The sequence below is a fragment of the Anticarsia gemmatalis genome, chromosome 15 (genome assembly GCF_050436995.1).
Source record: "Anticarsia gemmatalis isolate Benzon Research Colony breed Stoneville strain chromosome 15, ilAntGemm2 primary, whole genome shotgun sequence".
Lineage (NCBI taxonomy): Eukaryota > Metazoa > Arthropoda > Insecta > Lepidoptera > Erebidae > Anticarsia > Anticarsia gemmatalis.
This window is the reverse complement of record NC_134759.1, coordinates 9,480,461-9,503,776: the sequence shown is the minus strand read 5'-3', so window position 1 is coordinate 9,503,776 and position 23,316 is coordinate 9,480,461. Positions and strand designations below refer to the sequence as shown.

Here is a 23,316-nt window from a genome sequence, read left to right as displayed (position 1 = left end):
TCAATGTTATCATGAAAAATTTCCATGTGGCTACCCTACTGTCATTTTCTGTCCAATTTTTCTAATGATAGTGTATTTATTTATTGTGAAAAATGGTGTTATCGAAATGATTTCAAAGCATATTTTTACAAATGTGGGAAACGGAAAGAAGTGCTTTTTGCAATCAACATCTTGACGAGTTAATAAAATGACTTGAAGATGAAGAACGGATGTAATGAAATTTTGGAGGCTAAAGCTGCCGAGCGCACGGAACGTGCCAAAAAACTATATAGGTAAATAATTTCTAATATATTCAGAATACTAATTGCAGCAGGCAACATACGCTATATGTTTCACTACAAAGATATTTTCGAAACTCGACATTTCATATAAATCAGAAACATAGGTCAAAGGTGAATCTGATATGTTGACATAGTTTTACATGTTTTCCTTACTTTATTATAATATAATATAGCTCTGGTATAAATACTCAGGATTGTTTGCATATTGCACTAAATTAAATAACACTTATTTAATCAAACCATGTTAAATACATTTATTATAAAAGTGTTGTTTACAATTTCAGATATGTAAGTGAAGTAGCAAGGCGCATTGGGGAAATGACAACAACATGTCGAAACATTCACGACTTGTTTTCCACAAACCTGGAGGTCCAAAGGCAGAAGCTTCGTGATAATTGTGAGAAACTTGTATTTCTTGATCCTGTAAACTACGGCAAAAAATCACTTGAATTATTGTGGAGGAAAGTTTATTATGATACAGTAACTGCAGCCAAGAAATTCAGAGAAACAGACAATGAAAATGATGGTTATCTGTTTACTCATATAGTCTGTGGAATTGGGCATTTCCATCATTTGATTTCAAGATTGGAAACAGAAATGAAGGTGCAATTTAAGGAACTAGACTACACTCATTTACATAATGATGAGGAATTTCATGACAGCACTGAGGCTCCAGGGGAAGATGAAATGCTGTTTAGTCGCAGTGCCTTACATTCCTGTCTTATATATTTAGGAGATCTGTGCCGTTATCAAGTGGAAATATTCCATGATTTTGACCCATCAATTGCAGCACGATATTACCTACAAGCTGCACATGTTGACATGGCTTCAGGAATGCCCTATAACCAACTAGGCAATTTGTACCTCGACAAGAATTATAATTTAGATTCTGCATGTTACTACATACAATGTCTGAGTTGTACATCACCATTTGATGGAGCAATTGGAAACCTGACAAAGATATTTGAAAAGAATGGTCAATGTTTTGATTCAAACAATATCCCTGACACATTGACCCAATCTGAACATATACAAAACACTATAACAGATTTTTTATCATTGATAGAAATATGGTACTTGGGCAAGAATGACACTAACATACCTCAAAGATGTAGTTCTATAGCCCAAGAGCTAAAAGTCGCAATGGAGTTTGTTAAGACACCCCTACCAGATATTGATAAAAACTATAATGAATATACACAAGCTATTGAAGAGGAAGATTCTAATCCTTCATATTTAAACGGGAATTTAGTCCACAAAATTGTGCTCATCTGCTTATTCACTATAACAAAAATAACTGAAACTGATGAAGTGAAAGCTTTTGCTTGTAAAGCTTTTACACTAGCATTGTTATCACAACTTCTACAGAAACTATTAAAGCAATTACAGTCACTTGGGCTTAAGAACCCAGCAAGTAAATACAGACCCAAACATCTAACACTGCAACCAGTTGAAACTGTTGCAGTTGAGGAACAAGAACAAAATGACAAAGAGCCCCTTATATTGGAGCCTATAACTGATAATGGTGTTGATGTTGAGGAAAGTAAGGATGAGATTAAAAACGAGAATTCAACAGAAATCAGTGGTGAAGTAACACAAAATGGTGATTCTAAACAGAATGTAAAGAAAACACCATCAAAACGGCGTAGAAGGCGTCGCATTGCATCATCAGGAAGTTCCGACGTGTCTGATGGGGACTCAGAAAGTAGTGATGACACTGAAACATTTGAGTCTTGTTCTGATGAAGAGGATTTGTCAGACTCAACAAGTCAGTCAGATGGTGCCCCTAGTGATGATTCCTGCGGTGAAGTGTCTGATGCTGAAGAAGCTGTTGAAGTAACCAAGGTTAAAGCTAATGATACTGAGTTAAAAGAGGCACATGATGAAAACATTCCGAATGGAGATATAAACAAGAAAAAAATTGATGAAAATGGAATTCATAATAAAGACAAAGGATTGGATGTGGAGGGATTACAAACGTTTTTGCTTGGTGATAACTTCTTGCCAAGTATTAAATTATTACAGGACTGGGCTCTCAATGAAAAAGATTTGATTATATCATGTGGTGATAGTGGAGAGTCTCTATTTCAATGTGTCGTAGACTTGCTCAATATATTTACATTCTACTTTAATCCTAAAAGTAATGAAGCTAAAGAGTGTCATGTTTTAGAATATACAAGAAATGTTGCCAAAAAATTAAAGCTTGAATATAAAACTATACCACTGCCTGAAGATATTAATTTGAGAGGTACAAACATATGTAAATTTGACAAAGATGCTGCAGAGTGGCAACTGTTAGACAGATACAAGTTGTCACTGTATGATGAGAATATTATAAGAATTTTGAATTTTGTTGATTTTGGCAACCACATCACAAAGATAATACCTCGTATAAAATACAACAGATCACTCAAGGTATTTTATTTGAAAAAGATACCTCCTCCTAAAATTAACACCAAACTAAATCATAAAAGAAGCAGAGAATGGCACAACTCCAAGAAACCACATGTATGTTTTAGTTTTTTTCTTAATGAAATTTCTTTGTTTGTGACATTTATGTTGACTTTAATAAATCTATTTTCTGTATTTCATGAAGGCTGAATCTAATGAAGGTGGGTTATTGCGACGTCTAGGCCGGTTGTGGTTAGTGTCACAAGTTCGGGAATTGGAAAAGGGTCAAACTCCCGCTCCCGCTCTACTTGCACTCGATACTGCTGCACTTAACAAACATCTACGTCGAGTCAAACAGCTGTTGCGCGCGCGCAACTTTATTCTCCTTATTCCTACAGTTGGTAAGACTATTTATTTACAGTCTAAAGATTAATGAATATTATCTTTTTTTTTTTTTTGTGTTTATTTACATGCTATCTGTTTTCAGTATTACAAGAATTGGATAACTTAAAACGTGAACAAAGTTCAGCTCGTGATGCCATTCGTTGGTTGGAAGTTCAATTGCGAAGTGAATCGCGCTTTTTACGAGTACAACGATCAGGACAATCAAGACCACTACCTCTTTTGAAGTACCCTCGTAAAGCACCACCTCATATTCTAAATTTTATACAAATTTTGGAATTTTGCAATCATCTTATAAGTGAAGATAAACAAATTCAAGGAGGAAACGGCGATCCTGATAGTTCACTTCAAGGCAAATCGTCTCCACTACTGATATTGCTAGTCGGCAACGAACATGGCAGTGAAGAAGAACAGTATAAGGAGTTCAGCGTAACGGGAGCTGCACACGCCGCCGGAATTTCTGTAGAGTATTTTGGAGACTTCTACACCAAGTGGCGCCAAGCTGTCCACAAGAACGGCAAAAAGAGATGAACACAAATGTGTGGGACTCGGGACTTGACTGCAGCGAACAGATGGACAAAGATGGTCTTCGGTTTCGGCATAAAGAATTGAAACAACTCTTTGAGAGGGACAGAGAGGCATTATGCGCTTCAATTGCCAAGCGCATAACAAATGTTATCTAAGTTAATGTCGTAATCGATTTGCGTTTGCGAAGGGATATAAACCCTGTGGTGGGTATTCTACCTGGCTATTAATATCTTAACTAAAAGTTTAGATAATATCATTTTTCACATCTTCATTAGACATATTCTTACTTTATGTTAATAATTATCATCATATGAAAAGGTTACATTATCATTAAATACCATCAATTTGATTTTATCACTAAGCATGTGTGTATCTTTCATTTAATTAAAATAGTTACTGTTCATTTAATCATCTTTTGCTTCTGTGCAAGAGATTATTGGTTCTGTAGTATACATCTCTCATTGAAATAAAAGTGTTATCATTGCAAAGTCTTGTATTTACTTAAAAATCCCTGAGCCGTTTTTTTTTGTATCCATTTAACACTTTTGATTATTTGAGGTGTTATTAAATATCAAGTGTAGGGAAATAATAAAACCAATAATAATCATACGCGCCTTTCACAATAGATGTCTTCGACCTGCGACAGGTCAAGCGTCTGTGCAAGCACTGTACCAAAGAGGCAGTCTATAATAGCATTAAGGGTGTACTGGCAATACTTAAAACTGTATATGGGATCAGAAAACAAAACAATATAATATTGTACACTCTATTTATTATTCTTTAAAATGATCCTTAAATACGAGATAAATAAAAAAATAAGTTATGTAACAAATATAATGTACAAGATCAAACTAAGCCAAAATGAGCACTAAAATAATTTAATAAAAATTTTCATAGAATTTAAAAGGAACCCCCATCTCGACTTACCTCATCACGATTCATAACAAAATTCATATTATCTAAAATAGTGATGTTTAATTACAATGGGTACCCTATAAAATAAAAATTATGCAAAAATTGCAATGCCGATTTCATTACCAAGTGGATCAATGGATGTTGTTAAAACTTAATGTAAATGTGGTGCACATAAATGATAACATTATCACCACTACGATTTATGGTGTTGGCTTTCGTATTCTTATAATTTATATTATTAGACTTGACATTACAACTAGATGTTATATTATAACTATTAACATAGCCTCTCTGAACCCTTGCTGGATCAATGGAGGTTAATCAAAAACTTTTAAGTTTATTAACTTACTAAATAATGAATCAATACAATAATGTACAAAATATACATTACTTTTAACAATCTTTCAACAGTCTTATAACTTTATATATCTATACAGTATTGCACTTAAAACTCAAGTGTCGAGTAATGTGAAGATATCAATAGATAAAACTTTATGAGATTATTTCTAACTTAATCTATGCAACGTCGTAAATAAAAGCAGTTTATATCTGCTCTGCTGCCATAATATTATGTATTTAGTCAGGCAGATATAACAAGTTGCTGTACAAATGCCTTGGCTCATATTGCTCAAAATAAGGTGAGGCTTTATTTACAGTCACTATTTGATTAAGTTCACATCACCCCCCACTGGCTAGCAACCCACTAATTGTATAAGTTGTTGCACTGTGGAGCGATCTAACAAACACAAATCAAAGTCAAATGTCTGTGTTGTTACTTCATATCGACCGGTTTCTGCAATCAGATTCACAACCCTTTCTAAATCTTCATTGTTTTTTATTTTCATAATACGTTGCTGCAAATCACGCAGTTGCACCATGTAATCAGGAGATAGGTCTCCAGGTTCAGCATCCTCACCTAGGCTACTGGATACTCCGTTATCCTGGACTTTGGTCTCAGCAGATGTTGATCCACTGCTTTCTCCTCGTTCTGTGTCATTGAATGATGGCCCACCTTCTAAAGTCTTAGCAACTTTTCTGTGTTCTATACTTTCCAAATTATCCCTTTCCTCCTCTGCAGCCTTTCGTTTGCGTCTTTTTTCTTCCCTTTTGGCAGATTTATCTTTATGTTTCTTGGATTTTTCTTTGTGTGGTGGAGGGGGTTCCACTATCGGCTCTGGTTCAGGCTCCGGCTCCGGCTCAGGTTCCGGCTCCGGCTCTATTTCTGGTTCTTGCTCTAACTCAGGTTCAGGTTCAGGTGACGGTTCATGTTTGATGGGTTCCGGTGACTGGTTTTCAATCTTTACTTTGGTATCCTCATCATCACCTATAATTGAACTCTCAGAATCTGAATGACTGCTATTAGGGTCCTCATTGCCCACAAGTGATAGCTTAGCCAGGCCACTTTTTGAACTACATTGTGATGCTGTATCTATTGAGATTGGTGATGCAGGCTCGGGTATGGGTCTTTCTTTAGGTATGGGTGTTTCCCTGCGTTCTATGATTTCAACTTTCTCAGGTTGTATTTCCCTTACTTTATCATGTTTATGCTTCTTTTCTTTGCTGGATTCCTTGTGTTTCTCTCTGGACTCATCCCTTTTTTTATCTTTTTTCTTGTGTTTGTGTTTCCTTGGATCTGATTTATCTTTTTGCTTGTGATGATTTTCTGGCCGATCCTCAATTTCTGGAGGAGGAGTTTTCCTTAGATTTTCCATAGAAAATTTGTTTATTACTTTTTCAGGCTTCATAGGTTTCTCCTTTATAGTTGGTGAATCTTTTATGGATTCCCTTTCTTTTGGAACCTCTCGTATTTTGGGTGCTTCTTTGGCAATTTCTTTAGGAGGTTCTTTAGGTGATTCTTTTAATTTGTGACTTTCTTTTTTATGTTCTTTCTTCTCTTTTCTTTCTTTATCTCTATCATGACTTTTCTTTTCTTTCTTCTTCTTTTCCTTTTCTATTTTCACATCAGGAATTTTATCTTCAAGTTTAGGTTTCTTTAGCTCCATACTGTCAGTAGTGTGTTTTGGTGGTTTGTATTCCTCTTTGATGCTGGAGGCACTACTTGAGCGAGGGGGACTGGGTGGTCTTCTAATTGGACTTAAAATTCTCTGTTTTTTGCTCATATCTGGTGTTGGAGGTCTTTCATTAAGTCTTTTATTTGACTTATCCTTTGATTTTTCTTGTTCCTTACTATGTATTTTGATCTTGTCTGATCTGCTCTTATCTTTTTCTTCTTTAACTTTCACTTTATCAGGTTTGATTTCCTTATTTTCATGTTTGGGTTTTTTATCTGAACTTGATCTATCCTTTTCTTTTTTATCTAATTTGATAGGGGGTGCAATTTTTTCATTCTTTTTAGGATCTGGAGAGACTTTTGGTGGTTTTTGTAAAGGAGGTCCAAATAAGTTTTCAAAACTACTGGTTCTGTGTGGAACTTCTTCTTTGTGCTCTTTTGATTTGTGTTTCTTAATATTATCTGATGATAGTTTAGGCTTACTAACAAGCTGCTGTTTTTCTTCTGTAAATGAGTCTCTACTTCTACTTTCCTGGTCAGGATTTGTATAAAATGCATTATTACTTATAGGTATTCCTCCACCTTTTAAAAGCTTTTTTCTGAATTCTTCATTTGGGTTGTGAAAAATGTAGCGGTCTTTTAGTAAGCCACTTTGTTGTAATGTGAAGTCATAAGAGAACTTTATCTTCTTCGGCTCATCTTTATTCTTTAAATATATTTCTATAGGCAATAAAAATCCAGCATAGCCTGATTCTTTAACTGAAAAAGGTGGCTCTTTCACAACTGAAAAGTAATAATAATAATATATGATTTCACTGTATTAGTAATAGGAAAAAGCAAACTTACATTAATCACCATTAAATACATGGAACATGAGACTTGAGCCCAAGAGCGGGACGACAATGAGTCAAATTCAATATTCCTTGCAAGTAAACATTCACTACGAAAACGCAACGTAGAATAACATAAACAAAAAAGTTTATGACAAAATCACAGTCGTTATTAAATATAAGTAGTATATATTAAATATTTACCTCTTCTTGGCTTTTTGAAGGTTGTATGTAATTGAAATACCACTTTATCAACAAAGTGGCTAATATCTGCTCCTTCCTGACCGCGAACAAATACTTCCCAGTCATGGGTAAAACCTTCAGGCGTCTTTTTTGATCTTAAAAATGCTACATGTCCTATTTCGAAATTCACTTTTATCGCTGACATTCTGAATCTGAAATATCGTAAAGATTGTTTAGTTATGAAATTCTAAGTTCACTGTACTACGCTAAAAAATAACATCCGATAATAACATCCATTTCTTATAGTAAATACTTACTTTCATTAGTTATTTTTTCTTGAAAATATGGCTCAAACATAACAAGTGCAATTTTAATTCTAAATAATTCACTTATATGATAGAAATTACAAATATCCAAAATAATCTTTTAGCGCCCTTGTTATTTTGGTCCGCCATATTATTCTCATTTACTGAGGAGGTAACCATAGACTACTAACTTTTATTTTAAGAGAAAGTCAGTGATCAAAATCCTTAACAGTCTCATATAATCGACTAAAAAATATTTACTCCGTTGGCTTAACGTCCCAAAATGTGTCTTGGCCTCCGTCACGAGAGAACGCCACTTTGCCCGATCTTTCGCCACTTCTTGCCAATCACCAGCTTGAAGCTCCCTCAGACTAAAAAATGGTCTGTCCTATTTTTAGCATATTTCGTAACTAAAAACATTGCGCTTAATCTAAAAGTGTTAACCATAGAATTTATCACTGAATAAGTATATTATAATAGATAGTATTATGCCGCTCAAGTAACATGGCATGTCTTCGATATCTACTTACATCTACAGCGACAAAGATATGTAGGTACATCTCTAGACAGGTAGACTGACAAGTGACATATTATGTCAGCGACTGACAGCTCACAGCAGCGACGAGTTCACGAGTGACAGAATTTTGGAACAAGAGTATCTAATAACCTCTACTGTGAATAAAATAAATAAATTAAAATGTCTGGGGCATTGTCTGCAATCTTTCAACCACTAAAGTGAGTGAGTAAATATTAGTATTTAGTTTTTATGTTGAGTATTGATTAACATTATTACAATTTTCCAGATTTATAACACAGAGGTTGCAAGTTGCCTCGAATGTTGTCTCTGCTGGTAGTTTAGTGAAACCAGAGGGCTTTTTACTCTCTTCCATAAGAACAAAAGTGCGCTGTTATTTTCCTCGGCCAAACGAAGTAAGGCGTGTCAGGAGACATGGCTGGGAAACAAGAATGTCCACTCATAATGGACGTAAAATTATCATGAGAAGAATGCTGAAGGGAAGATTTGTTTTAACTCATTGAAACTAGTAGTTGTAATTATTAGAAATAGTTTTATAGTCTTATATTTTAATTCTCTAATGAAAACTTGTTAAAAGTAAAATAAATAAAATAAGCTGTACATACTTCATTTCTTTATTTATGAGCCTGATTGTTAACACTTCTTTTACTCAAACCAACTACACATTTCTCTTATAACTATTTTCAACTTTACAAAATGTAACAAAAACATTTAACAGTAAATTATTGTTTTCTATTGTGCAGTTATAATGGAACTTTAATTATGGACAGCATCTTCCTAATTAATTGATTGATGATTAAGTCAGTTGATTTTTCAGATTGAATAGCTAAACTAACCAATGTGTGTTCATACATGATACTCCATGGCATGCTACATCATTTGTAACCGTTAAAGCTCTACAGAAATGTAATGAAACTCGCTTTTTCTATGCAATTTAATAACTCTTCAAAACCCTCGAAAGGTCAACACATTTATAAATTACACTTACATAATAAAATTTCATAAATATTTACCAGACTAATTGAATAAATATTTTTGCTGAGAATGAATAGAGTCATCTGAGTTAGTGGGTGACTTGGCTGGCTTCAGGAGGTTGGATATTTCAGATACAACAAAAGTTGTCAGCTTTATTATTGCTAAGTGTGCAGCCAGTTGTAGGACCAATGCACCAAAGCCCTTGTATAAGCCAGACACACCCTCCTTAGCTATGGTGCTGTTGTAGCAGTCCATGAAACCCTCATACCCAGTTAATATTGGTATCACAGATGTACCAGTATCCAGGTTGTCAACTATTGTTCTAGTTCCCTGAAAATAATGATGAATACGTATTTAGGTCATTTACTCTTATCAGAATCTTATGTGACTATATTTATGAAAAGACTTGTTTGATAATAGTACAAACGAAACTTATTCGTTTCTCACTTCCAATCCAATACAAGGTATTTGAAAAATATCACCTATTGTTCAACATGCAAGCATGCAAATTTAATGAATGATTATTCAAGTCTCACCTGTATATGAAGTCTGTGAATAATAGTTTCAACCGGGAAGAACACAATTTCCATAGCAATGAAAGCAAATATGTTAGCTTTTAAACTGATGTCTTCAAGCAGAGGGTTCAATGAGTTTTTGCTGTAGTTTGTGTTGTAAGAGTCACTGAGCTCATGTCTGTGCCTTTGTTGGAAACGGAGAACCTTTTCAGTTATGTTCTTCAGAGTTAAACTGAAAGAAGATTGAATAAATTATAAACAAATACATACATAGATAAAATCACACCTGCTTCCCATAGGGATTTGCATTTTATAGACAAGTAATAGATTATACATCATATATTTTATGTATATTTATAGTAGATGTTTCTGTACTGATACTGATAAACTTACTGTGTAATATACTTGGAGATGCCAAGAGCAACTGTAGGCAACACAATAGCCCATATAGGCAACATCCTGCCTCTGCTAGGTGTTCCCCACTCCAGAATCCGCATGAAACCTTCCCTGAACACATCAAACAAGGCTGGCTTGTCACTCGCAATATCACTTTGCACAGTTTCTACTAGACTTGCAGAGTAGAATGGTGTGATGATTGCTAAACTAATACTGAAAATTAAAATATTTGAGTAAGAACCTAGGATAATCATATAAGTGAGAAACTATGATTAGTATTATAATACATTTCGTCTTACGATTTAAGAGTTATGTGCTGTAGGAACTGCAAAACTGAACTACATTTTCCTATTTCCCTGAAACAGATTAAAAAGATTAGTTTTTTAATTATTGAACTTCAAAGTAGGAGGTTGACAATAATCTATATTAAGTAAACTATTATAACACAATTGTAAGCATTGAATATAACAAGTTAATTGTAATTAAAACCACAGGCTGTGGTTCAGAAATATTTTAACTACTTAAAACAACTTTATTTTTTTATGATTAAGTTTGACGGTTTACTCACTTAGGCCACCCAGTACCTTTGGACACAACATCTTCAACAGCCAAGTTCAGCCCTTTTACAATACAAGTAGAGCCAATGCCTTTCCACAATGTGGTTACATCCTGACGTCTGTGCAGTCTTGCTACCACAGGCAGTAGAGTGTAGGGCACTATGTGATAGTTTTTCAACCCATTGTGCACCTACAATTTAATTTTAATGTTTTTTTTTTAATAGAGCAGCAATAGGGATAAGGTTTTTTCTTGTAACAGTCATTAACAAAAATAATCAGAAATATAATATCAATAATAATGAAATTTTAATTATCAGATTACATTAGCAATAGTCACAGTGATTTCAAAAACAATTGTCTTACCTGACATTGTCTTCTCAGTACAATAAATGGATGGCTTAATAAGTTTTCAGTAATAAGACTGGCCACACTTATAGCAGTGGTCACATATGCATTGTTATCTGAAATAAAACCACTCCATAATTATCTAGATAATTCTAATGAGCAACTAGTGCATTTTCTTTAATTAGAACATTAATTATGATAAAATTTAACGTACCTTCTTCGGGAACATCGTCCATGACCAAAGGTGGTCCCTGGAACTCTTCGGTAACAGGAGTATGATATCCATATATTTGTTGGTAGCGAGTATCATACAAATCATTTGTTTCTCTGTTAGGATCAAGACCAAAAGGCCTGTTATAACCTGAGTATTCTCCAAAACCAGCCATGATACCCACTTAACACATTCTACTGCTGGAAAATAAAATTCGCATTATATTTTTCTTGAAAAAAGTGTGAAAAAATGTACAATTCTACCGAGCGTAACTAATAACTATTTCCAATTACTTTTTTATATGATTAATTAAAATGACATTTGCTTTAAAGTTATTTTACCAATGAAATCTTCTATACAAATAAATAGCGCAAAAAGGCACCAATCAGTGAGCATCAATTTTAATTAGCAAAAAATCTTAAACATAAATGTCAGAATCTTAAAAAAAAAGATATATAGTGGTGATCATTTCGTTGAACATCTTTAGTCGATTATTCAGGCATAGAGACCTTTATTGAATCGTAGCCGTTGTTTCTGTGTATCCGAAATTAGGACCTTGACATTTCTATTCTGACATTTAATGATTTGACAGACGTACGCAAACGCAAAGCGGAGCAAAACAGCCAAGACGCATGATCAAAAAGATTTTATACGGCTAGCGAACCACCGACGAGTGAATATCGATTATAAAATAGGACAAAAGTTCTTCAACAACAATGAGTCTTTCATTTTTAAATGGTATCTGATTAAATTAAAGGATCCATTATGTTAGCAAAAGCGGTGTTGTGTTTATCAACGTTACACTTTTACAATAATTATTTAGCTAAATGTTAGCTGAGTGAATAATGGCAGTTATGTGTGTGAAACGAGTGGCCTGGATGTTCTGTGTGGTGTTAATAGCAGATATAATAGCTCAAGAGCAGTGTACGGACTTGCGTGGTCGTTTGATTTCGCACGGCCTTCACTACGTGCCTGGTCCAGATACCTGCACGCTCTGCGTTTGTGACAATGGACTGCCGAAAGTGTGCAAGGCGGTACTATGCTCTCCGCCTCAGGTGAGCACTTGCACTTTCATTCACAAGATTCAATTAACTTAATGGTGAAAGAATCTTCAAAATGATAAAAATAATGATTTTAAATTATGCTATATTTTATTTATTTTAATAAATAATATTTAAATTTTATTTTAATAAATAAAATAACTTGTAACTAATTATTACAACTGTAATGCTCCAGTGTGTGAGCACAGGAGTCTTGCAGAGGAAATATATTTTTTAATAAAAAGTTTTTTGTTAAGTTAAGTTTATGGATTTGCCAAGGCAACATGGTTTTTTAAATAAATTAGTGAGAAATATAAAATTTCAAAATGTTTTGTTGCTTAAAAATAATATTCTAAAATTATGGTAAACCTCCAAAACTTAATCCCTAAGTGGTGAGACTTGTGCTTTTTTATTGCTCTAAAAAAGTTTCTTACAGGAAATTTTGAGTGGTTCCATTCTTTTTTAGAATAAATTCAAATGTGAGGATTTCTAATTTTGTCTATTGTTCCATTGGTTATGTTAAATAGGCATTGTGCATTTAACTACAGCTATTACTTGCTTAGTCATGCAAGCAACATTTTTTATGATTTCATTCAAACACATTGGAATGTGGTTATAAAAGAGATTATTTCTAGAATAAGCTAAAGAACAGTTAACTGCCTATAAGATCAAATAAAATTGCATAGAACTGTCTTTAGAAGTTTTAGGTTCATTGGCTGTTGGTTTCTATTTATTGTTAGGATGTTTTTACAACATCCTAAAGTTTGTTCTATATTATGACAATATTCTTCTAAAATAAGGACATTAACATACCTAAACTGGTCTCTTACAAGTGTATTTTACAAACCCTTGCATGCCTTAACCTTCATACAGTAATGTTTTAAAAATAAAACAACATATTATTCCATAACAATTTTCTAATTAGAAAGCTGTGTAAAAAGTAAACATGAGGCCTAAATATAATAGACTGATGTTGAATAATTTCATGGTTAAATGGCTACTTTGTAATCTAATGATCCATGTGGGTAATCAACTGTGCCACTGTTTCTGTGACCTTTATGAACCTCACAGAGTATATTAGACTTATTAAAATGCCATGTGAACATAAACAAGGTACCTATGTTTAGGGATATAAAATGAAAATAAGAGTAAAAATAAAACAATATACTTGCTGTTCACTGAATGGTAAATACATGAATGTGATATTTTCCCACATGCATATTAAATTTAAAGCATACTATCATTATTTTGTCATAACAATAAAGTCAGTTTTACAAAGAGTTCCCACAATTATTATTTGACGTCGTCTCTATTAATAAGATTAATGGAAACGACGTCATAGCCAAATGTCTGAAGTATCTAATTTGCGATCGAGAGATCGCGGGATTGTATCCAACCCATTTTCACTGTTGACGTAAATCAACTTAAACTTTTTTTTTACTCTCGAGCTAAGTACAAAAGATCACGATCTTTTGTACTTAACCGACTAGGCAAGAAATCTTAATTAAATAAAAATATGCACTTTGGAAATCGAACCTACAAGTTGCGCCGCTGAACTGGCGTGGCGACCTCCTTGCCAACTGCAGAACGGTGGCGGTCCATTGACTCCTATGTTTCTATACCTTTCATGTACAGGACTGTCGGTCATTTCGCGTCGGTACGACGTGCTGTGAGTTCATATGTCTGGACGACGTGGTGAAGCCGGCGGAGGGCGCGGAGGCCAATGTGCGCATGGCAGCAGGCGGTGCGGCGGCGGTCGTGCTCCTCACAGTCGCGCTGGTCGTCTACCGAGTCAGAAAGCAGAAGAGGCGCAGGCCGCCCCATGCAGACGATCAGAGGAGCTTGACTAGTATCGGGTAAGAATCCTCAGGTTATCTACCTAATTTGGGATCATGTCTCAATAGTCTGCAGACGATAGTTTTTCCTGGCAAAAGCTTATAGGCATGAGTAAAGCGGTTGGGGTCTAGATCTCTGTGCCTGAGATAGCACGTTTAGTCTAGTCCTAGGACTGGATGATCTTTAAATCTGTATTTCATCATTTGTTTTTTTAGTTGCTACGCTGTATCCGTAGTTACTGGTATCGTAGGATATTTAACATCAAATGTTTACTTAAACTCTTATCAAGTGTGTGTAGATTTACGATAAAGTAACCCTATGTTAACCACATTGGCTTACGGCTGTATTATCAGTATACTTATTTGTCCAGTAGCTCAAAACTTTACCTTGGAAAATTTTAAATTTGGTCATACGCTAATAACTTGCTCAACGCCGAAAATACATATATCCAAGTAACTCAAATATTTTTGTTTCAACCATTGTGTTTACGTCGTGTTGCTCCTGAAAGAAAGAGTTTTGAATTGGGATGACTTTTAAAGCATAGCAAGTAAAGACTAAAGCATAGCTACTCGTAGAATATATAGTTGGTAAAATGAGACCTAAGATTAATAACTAAAGGTGTTTAAACTAACAAAGACTAAAATTGGTTCGTTGCAGAACTAGATTTGAAGATATCCGATGCAAAAGGATAATGGCAAAGCATCGTAACCACAAATGAATCTGCCTATTAATAATATAATTTATGTAAAACACAACCGTTCTTCCAATTACATAATTCAAAAGTTTGTCTTTGTAATCTACATCAATAAAACACGCATAAATAAAAACGTGTTTAACATTACATTACAATTTGTACCGGATGTCGCAAATTGCTCTCAGTATTACTTGCAGCCAGTTCGATGTCCTTGTAACGCATAATGGTCGACATGTTGTATTAAATAATATAGCTTGAACTTCATCACACTTGTTTGTTATAAAACATGTCTCGTGTAGGTCTCGTCGTCCATATTGCTCGTGGTAGCGGGTTCGATTTTGCTATTCGGACTATGCCGATTACTAATATAACCATCTTTTTCGGAGAAAGCGGGATTCTCGAATTTTCTGAGTTACAAAAGCGGGACACACAAAGCAATAGGCTACTTCGAAATCTCTCTAGAATCGATGAGCATTTGCTCTTTGGTAAAAAAAAAGAACGCATCTAATTCATTTTAGTTTTAGTTGTCCAATGCCTTGAAATGTAGAGTACAATAAGTTTACCGTGCAATAAAAAATGTGCGTCGTCCTAAAAAACAAGATGTTATCTTTTTTTGAGGTACATGTCTATTTGACTCAAGGTTACCATAAAACAAAAAGATGAGGTCTTATTTCATTCATGTCACGACACAAACTTATTATTTGTAATTCATAAACGGACGGCATAGCGCAGCTTGCGTTGACTTCATAAAATGCATTGTGGATTCTATAAAGCACTTTGGCAAGTGTTTCGCAGTTCTAATACTAACAATCTGTTGATGAATCATGATGCCAGTATGCTGTTGAGTAAAAGAATAGAGAGTAGGTACTGCGGTAGGTTATCCATTAATGTCTCTATTTTCCCTATTCTTTAGCAGTAAACAGACTGCGTATTTGACTTAATAAGGACTTCGCCTTATATGTACCTAATTAAACTTCTAAACAATGTATTACAGTCAGGCTCTTATGTACCACCGGCAGAGTATTATATACAAGGCCTTATAAACTATAGTCCATAATTATATGTTTTGTTATTTTGTACTTCGTACAACTTTCAGAACCATTTATTTCTAACATACACTATGAATTCTAATCTGTGGGAACCCCCTTAAATCGTATTCAACTCCTAGGTTATATCACAAGTAGTAACTTGATGATAGACACAACAATAATACGAAACAAACAGCAATTAGTTTTAGATAACGTCGACGGCAAGAATAATTACGGATCGCAGCGCGCATCGTTATTATAACAAATTTGTTTACCGCCATGTTTATACGTATGTTCAATAATGCCGGTCACGATTGACAATAGAATGATGAGAGTATATTGTTTAGTTATACGCTTTCCTAGTTGTAAATATATAGCATTATTTAGCGATTGTTAATACTGTCTATTGTTAGAATTGTGGTGAGGCGCGGATGCATGTCTTTGAGCTGATTAACCACGTTGACCGCTAACCAATTTTCCAATCGTTCTGTGGTTAAAGTTATTGCGAGCTTTAATAGTATAGTAAGCAATGATAAATAAAGAGAATTGGTCGACTTCGACTGTAAAGTTTTCCCGACTGACAATGCGGATTGGTAAAGTACTTACTAGTGCAGACTAACTACTAACACATTGTTAAGGAAACGATTTCACTTCTTTTTACCGAAATAAAATGGGACCTTATTTTTTATTTCTTTTGAAAACCTTTATCCTTGTTTTCTTGCCAGATGAAAAAGTTGAGTAGGTATAACTGTTTTAAGTTTAAGCAGTTAAGTAAAGTGTTATCGTCGTTGTCAATAAACTGTAATGAAAGCTATAAAATAATGATTTATTTAACTGCTAACTATGTATAACATTGTATCTGTAAAGGATATGCGTATCACGTATTCAACAACGCTTGGACTTATATGGAATGATGCATACTTATTTATCTGACCGATGCACGATGTCAACATATTACTTCATCGTATATTGCGTGAACATTCCTATTTGAATCATATTACGCTTTGACAGACACCTGAAATTAGTTACTTGGGTTTGGGTTTTGCTATGACTTCTTATGTAGATATATCATGCAACTATATGCGTAGTTCTAAGTGTGAACGATGAGTCAAAGAACATACTAGAAAATATCATAAACATAGAAATAAAATCAATCATAAAATCTAGTAGGTAATCTTAATCCACTCAGAGCAGAGTACATTTTTAGTGTTATGGTGTGAATCGCACAGTTGCTTAAAAATAGAAGTGCTATTCATTGGAGAAGAAATTGTTATGTTTGCGCAAGAGCTCTTCAGTGCCGTTTGAAAGAGTAAACGAATAGTCCATGTTGATCTAACCCAGTTTACAATACTTATGGGCTTTTAAGAATACTATGCAGTGTGCACATACTTGTGTAACTGGCCATTACTGGGAAGGATAAAGAATATTGTACTGTCTACTCTATCGTCCTACTTCCAGATAGCTGACTTGTGAAGTGCCAGTTTCTTAGGTTTCTTATTGAAATTTCCAAGGCCAGCAAGGTTGTTTTACCTTTGGTTAATATTAACTCCACTTCCTCTTAGACAACGCAGCTTAAGGTATACAGTAAATATGGTCGTCAATCAATACAATTAATTAAAGTACAACTTTCGATTTTGATATGACCATGAGACTGTTCTCTGAAGTAGGTACCTACAGACGATATTAACAGTTAAAAGCAATGTCTATATTTGAAAATGCTTTTGTCTATCGAATGCATATTATGTGCTCCATCAATCACATCTGAAGACACTGTAACTGACACTCAATGGGACGGACGAAGAAACGGTACATTTTTGACTTCTACTGCTATGGTACTCATCCGCGATAGTTTTTTTAAGGTTCGCCATGCGCTGTACAGGGGCCGAAACAGGTCAGTAAAGTCAGTAAAAGTCAGTATTTTTGGACCTGGTCAGTAAAAGTCAGTATTTTCGAAAATCGGTCAGTATTGTCAGTATTTTTCCAAATTCAATATATTTTTTTGGTTTTCCTCTGCTGTTGGCCAATCTTACATTCTCGATTTGTCCTGTGATGATATCTGAGGGCTGCTTTGGATACTCTGTGTATGTGGATGATCTACTACGTACACATATATTGAAGCATCACATGACCTCAAAAAATAGCATCTAAACTTGTCACGAAAATTAAGGGATATAAAAAAAAAAACAAATTTTTGGGTGATTTTCAACAAGCTGTAACTCAGAGGAAAATGGTCGTACAGAAAAAATAAAAAAACAAATATTGTAGCTCCAAGTGTCTAGTTTTTAGATATGACGATGAAAAATTTTTGTCATGGCCAGGTCTGGAGAAATCCTACGAAAACTACCGAAAAAAAAAATTCCAAATTTTTTACCGCCTAAAAATAGGTCCACGGGCTTCAAAAAAATGTTTTTGATTCTTTCGTTCAAAAGTTCTTTTAGAAAATTTAATTCTCTTTAATTTGCCGTATTCAAAAAGCCTGTACGACGGTTTGCCGCGGAGTTATCGTCAATCAAAGCAAAAAAGTTATTTTTGACTTTGATATTCAATAACTCCGGAAATAATGATCGTACAGGAAATCAAAGGAGGGTTTTGAAAACTGCACAATATTCTCTATAAGAAAATGTAAACATGGTTAAGAAAAAATAAATTTTGAAATGAAAACTCGGACTGAAAAAAAGACAAAAATTCGCAAAATTAAGGATATTTGGATAACTTGGTATAACTTTGGATAAAATGGATGAACGAAGGATATCGTCAGTAATTTTTCAACGTCAAAGTGTCCCCTAAAATTCCTCAAAAATTCAAAGCGCCGCGATTTTTTTTTCGTTGTGCCCCGAAGCTTCAAATTCTTTGTTTTTGCTAAAATCAATTTTGCAATTTAGTGATTTTTATTCATTTTTTTAATAAATTTTTCTTTTTTCTCTCTAAAATCTTTATTTTTTCGATTAAAAAGCAAATCGCGTGCCTATGCTCACTCCACGACATCGTCGAGCCCGATTGGCTTATGCGCATGACCACATCACGATTGGGGTCGTAGACAGTGGACCAGTGTCTTATGGCAGCGATAGACGATCTCTCGTTTTGCGATTTGCTTTTTTATCCAAATATCCTTAATTTTGCGAAATTTTGTCTTTTTTTCAGTCCGAGTTTTCAATTAAAAAAAATTTTTTTTTCTTAAAGATGTTTACATTTTCTTATAGAGAATATTGTGCAGTTTTCAAAACCCTCCTTTGATTTCCTGTACGATCATTATTTCCGGAGTTATTGAGTTTGCTTTGATTGACGATAACTCCGCGGCAAATCGTCGGACAGGCTTTTTGAATACGGCAAATTAAAGAGGATTAAAATTTCTAAAAGAACTTTTGAACGAAAGAATCAAAAAATATTTTTTTAAGCCCGTTGACCATTTTTTGGACGGAAAAAAATTTTGAAAAAAATTTTTCGGTAGTTTTCGTAGTATTTCTCCAGACCTGGCCATGACAAAAAATTTTCATCGTCATATCTAAAAACAAGACACTTGGAGCTACAATTATTTTTTTTATTTTTTCTGTACGACCATTTTCCTCGGAGTTACAGCTTGTTGAAAATCACCCAAAAATGTTGATTTTTTTTATATCCCTTAATTTTTGTGACTAGTGTATTTGAAATCAATATTTTTGGAGTGAAAGCTTGTTTAGCGGCGTTGCGCACGTTTTTGGAATGGGTTAAAACTTCTCAACTCGTAAAAAATTCTTAAGACCTCATCGAAAATTCGTTAGACCTGATCGAAAATTCGTTAGACCTGATTGAAAATTCGTTAGACCTGATTGAAAATTCGTTAGACCTGATTGAAAATTCGTTAGACCTGATTGAAAATTCGTTAGACCTGATTGAAAATTCGTTAGACCTGATTGAAAATTCGTTAGACCTGATTGAAAATTCGTTAGACCTGATTGAAAATTCGTTAGACCTGATCGAAAATTCGTAAGACCTGATCGAATATTCGTAAGACGGGAAGTTTTTTAGAGTTTTTGGTGTTTATTGGAGTTTAATGGAGTTTATTAGAATTTTTGGAGTTTATTGGCGTTTTTAGGGTTTATTTGTGTTTTTTGGAGTCTATTGAACATTAAGACAATAAAAAGGCGGTGCTGGTTGTCTATGGGGATGGTGGAGGCCAATAACTGAAAATAAGCTTTATATTTCACACCATTCACCCAAAAAAAGGTTTGGAAATGGTCAGTATTTGGTCAGTATTTTTGAATTTTTGGTCAGTAAAATCAGTACTTTTGATCATGGAACTTGTTTCGGCCCCTGGCTGTATATGCTACGTAGCTACACAGAAGGAAATAACTTGAGCTAGTGCAGATGATGAACACTAATAGCAGTGGTTCTTGTTGCCTTCATATTTGACTTAATAAATATTGATGTCTTTGTACAGGTACATAAGCGGCAGTATGGGTTACATGGGCGGTACTTGTGAGACAGCTCTGGCGGCGTGGAAGCCTCCCAGCAACTACCTGCCGCGGGGAGAGGCGCCGCCGCCTTATGACGAGGCCGTGGCGCAGACTCGACAGGAAAACGTCAGGTAATACTGCCTGGAGAATTGGTCGTCAGAATTTAACCTTATAAATAGATAGATTTCCCGTAATCTCAGACTGAAATTAATACCACTTGGTATATTTTCTACAAACTTTATTCATCGTGATTGGTGCCAGAAAGCCTTAAAACATTAGATTGCATTCGACTGGAATTTGTTCTCGTGATTGGTGACACTGTTAGCGTCTGTTCATCGAGTGGGTCAAAGCAAGCTTCAAACGTCATTACTATTTTTTCCAGAATGGCTAACGAGATGTCCTACCACCGTACATACCCTGCCACAGTGGAGACGCTAGCTCGGCCCGACGACTCCATGCAGTGCGCCGGACACGCTTACGGCAACATACCGCGACCCGTCACGCAGGTAACACTCATTCATTGATGCAACTCACTCATTGTTTTGTTAGTTACGGGTAGAACTATTTTTCTATTGTTTGTGATTTATAATGGTTGATTTTCATACCTTTGTTGGAATTACGACAATATTCACCGTCTGTCACACCCCTCCCCTTTCTGAGTTTCTGTTCCTTTTTCTTTTCTTTTTTCTTCTCTCTTCTTTCCCTTAGTAACTCCAAACAGTGCGCTTACTCCCGACAGATTCGATTGTATTGTATCAGATTCGAGTTTATGTCAAATCGTATTTTTATTTTAAACGAGCACGTATTGAACACTAGTTTAAAAAGAAAATAATCTAAATCAAACAACAAACAATCCAATTATTTTCACCTTAAACCAACGTTCTATCATTCGCTAGTTTGGAATTTAAGAGTTCGATTTGACATTATCTCGAATCTGATTCAATCGAACTAGAATTCTATTCTGTCAAGCGTACGGTGGCAGACCATATATTATGTCTTTTTCCTGAATATTCAAATATCTAAAACAACATGTTTGGTTTTCAGATCGCTAACACACAGAACTGCTACAACGCTCCGTTACTGCAGCCAGTACATCAGCAGGAGAATAGAGAGCCAGCTTCAATGCCACATCATCCCCTTGCACCTAATAGTAAGTTATCATAACGCAAGAAAGAAAGGAGACTATTTGAAACCAAGAATCTAAATTAAGCAAACAGGGTTGCAACTCACGACTATCATCTATACTAATATTATAAAGCTGAAGAGTTTGTTTGTTTGTTTGTTTGTTTGTTTGTTTGAACGCGCTAATCTCAGGAACTACTGGTCCAATTTGAAAAATTATTTCAGTGTTAGATAGCCCATTTATCGAGAAAGGCCATAGGCTATATATTATTACGCAACGACCGAGCTGAGTACCAGTAAAAAAAATTACAAAAACGGGGAAAATTATGACCCATTCTCTCTTATGTGACGCAAGAGAAGTTGCGCGAGTCAGCTAGTCATGCCTAAAATTTGTTCGGATTCTTTGGTGTGAACTTTTGTTTTACATAAAAACGCTCATACAACTAGTTCAGCGTGTTTGTTTGTGCTCGTCCCATGCACTCATGAGACAGTACATTCTATAAGTTAGTATTATACTAAGTCACGTATTTATGTTTGTTCACAGTGGTGGGGTTTCCCAGCGCTATCCGTCTGACGGGTTCTCTCGGCGCGATCAGTAACCGCGGCCTGTTGTCCGTACTACAGCGAGAGCCTGAACACGAGCGCCCGCACAACGTGCCCGGCTTCTACACTAACACGCACAATATACACACATCACTGTAAGTACACAAAGTTATACTATTTGAGCAATTTATTGTTAATTACTTATTTTCATTCTCTCTAAAGAGCTATTAACAATTTTTGCAAATGGTGTCCTATTATCTTTTTAAAAAAACAAGAACAGAATTTGCAATTGTATTTAAGATTTCACGTTCATTTAAGCCACTCTGTTTTAATATTGGAAAATTACTAAGTCCATTGATTCGATACGTGTATGTAAAAATACTTATTTGACATGTTTAAAAAACAATAATGGTTTTGGTAATACAACATTCAATTTTCAATATGAATAAACTAAAATTGTGTTTTTTATTTGCAGTCACCGCACAATCCCGCGTATATCGACGGCTGTAGACACGACTCTCCTCGACACTCCCATCTCGGGGTTCAACCGCGCCGACCGCTCGCTTCACAACGAGATCCGCCGCTCGTTCCACAAGCCCAGCGACAACAGACACATGGCCGACACCGGACGCAGCATGCCTAGGAACCTCAACCTCGCCTCCGCTAATGATATCACAAGAAACATCGATACGGCACTTGATGATACGTAAGTGCTCGTAACTCAAATATTCTCGTCATAGTAAGATAAAACAATTGACAGAATCAGATTCTTTAACGTTTTGGTTTTGCCGTGATGCACCTTAAGAATTGAGATGTCTTTTTGCCAAAACAATCGTAAAGCAAACAGTGTTTGTAGAGTGAATAGCTGGTTATAAAACAAAATGTACCACCATTTGTTTACTGTTACTCGTAGGGCCCAAGCTCGCCTGGCGGGCAGCGTGGCTCCGAGCGGCGGCAGCTGGCGCGGGCGCACGCACAGCGAGGAGCACAACGTGGGCGCCGAGCGGCCCGCAGACCCCGCGCCGCCCGCACACCCCCCCCACCCCGCGCACCCCGCGCACCCCGCGCCGCACCCCGCCCCGCCCGCGCACACCGCCACGCTGCCGCTCACCGTCGATAAGGTATGATTAATATGACATTCTATACGTATACGTACACCGTACATGAACGTGCTCGTAGCTTTCATGTTATTACTACATAAGAACGGCTTACATATACAATCAAATTTGAGTTGAAATTG

General features: G+C 35.4%; 5 protein-coding genes across 6 annotated transcripts in view; 3 read left to right on the top strand and 2 right to left on the bottom strand.

Annotated features, from left to right (window-relative positions):
- The first annotated feature begins 10 nt into the window (after positions 1–10).
- Smg5 (Smg5 nonsense mediated mRNA decay factor) lies at positions 11–4,490 on the top strand. The gene is made up of 4 exons (XM_076123731.1): positions 11–272; positions 566–2,789; positions 2,878–3,073; positions 3,160–4,490. Exons 1-4 carry the CDS (start codon positions 199–201, stop codon positions 3,603–3,605), a joined length of 2,940 nt encoding a protein of 979 aa, XP_075979846.1. The 5' UTR covers positions 11–198; the 3' UTR covers positions 3,606–4,490.
- LOC142979008 (uncharacterized) lies at positions 4,358–8,027 on the bottom strand. Its single transcript, XM_076123732.1, has 3 exons — positions 7,859–8,027; positions 7,563–7,753; positions 4,358–7,311 (listed from the first exon to the last, which is right to left on the bottom strand). The coding sequence occupies exons 2-3, from the start codon at positions 7,744–7,746 to the stop codon at positions 5,210–5,212; spliced, it is 2,286 nt and encodes a 761-aa protein (XP_075979847.1). The 5' UTR covers positions 7,747–7,753; positions 7,859–8,027; the 3' UTR covers positions 4,358–5,209.
- Positions 8,028–8,423: 396 nt separating this feature from the next.
- Positions 8,424–8,985, top strand: mRpL34 (mitochondrial ribosomal protein L34). Its single transcript, XM_076123786.1, has 2 exons — positions 8,424–8,581; positions 8,650–8,985. The coding sequence occupies exons 1-2, from the start codon at positions 8,544–8,546 to the stop codon at positions 8,882–8,884; spliced, it is 273 nt and encodes a 90-aa protein (XP_075979901.1). The 5' UTR covers positions 8,424–8,543; the 3' UTR covers positions 8,885–8,985.
- On the bottom strand, positions 8,980–11,820 carry Slc25A46a (Solute carrier family 25 member 46a). Of its 2 annotated transcripts, none has more exons than XM_076123784.1 (8): positions 11,722–11,820; positions 11,384–11,580; positions 11,188–11,285; positions 10,836–11,014; positions 10,567–10,623; positions 10,265–10,480; positions 9,893–10,103; positions 8,980–9,686 (listed from the first exon to the last, which is right to left on the bottom strand). In XM_076123784.1, exons 2-8 carry the CDS (start codon positions 11,553–11,555, stop codon positions 9,399–9,401), a joined length of 1,221 nt encoding a protein of 406 aa, XP_075979899.1. In that variant the 5' UTR covers positions 11,556–11,580; positions 11,722–11,820; the 3' UTR covers positions 8,980–9,398. The 2 variants fall into 2 exon arrangements, with proteins under 2 accessions (XP_075979899.1, XP_075979900.1); XM_076123785.1 differs by having other exon boundaries at positions 11,674–11,802.
- Positions 11,821–11,960: 140 nt separating this feature from the next.
- LOC142979032 (uncharacterized) overlaps positions 11,961–23,316 on the top strand; it is a 14,671-nt gene continuing 3,315 nt past the window's right edge. Inside the window, exons 1-8 of the mRNA XM_076123783.1 lie at positions 11,961–12,435; positions 14,056–14,276; positions 20,396–20,542; positions 20,794–20,917; positions 21,456–21,561; positions 22,078–22,231; positions 22,552–22,782; positions 22,990–23,197. Of these exons, the coding sequence (XP_075979898.1) occupies positions 12,226–12,435; positions 14,056–14,276; positions 20,396–20,542; positions 20,794–20,917; positions 21,456–21,561; positions 22,078–22,231; positions 22,552–22,782; positions 22,990–23,197 (1,401 nt within the window). The 5' untranslated portion in view covers positions 11,961–12,225. The remainder of the gene's footprint in view (positions 12,436–14,055; positions 14,277–20,395; positions 20,543–20,793; positions 20,918–21,455; positions 21,562–22,077; positions 22,232–22,551; positions 22,783–22,989; positions 23,198–23,316) is intronic.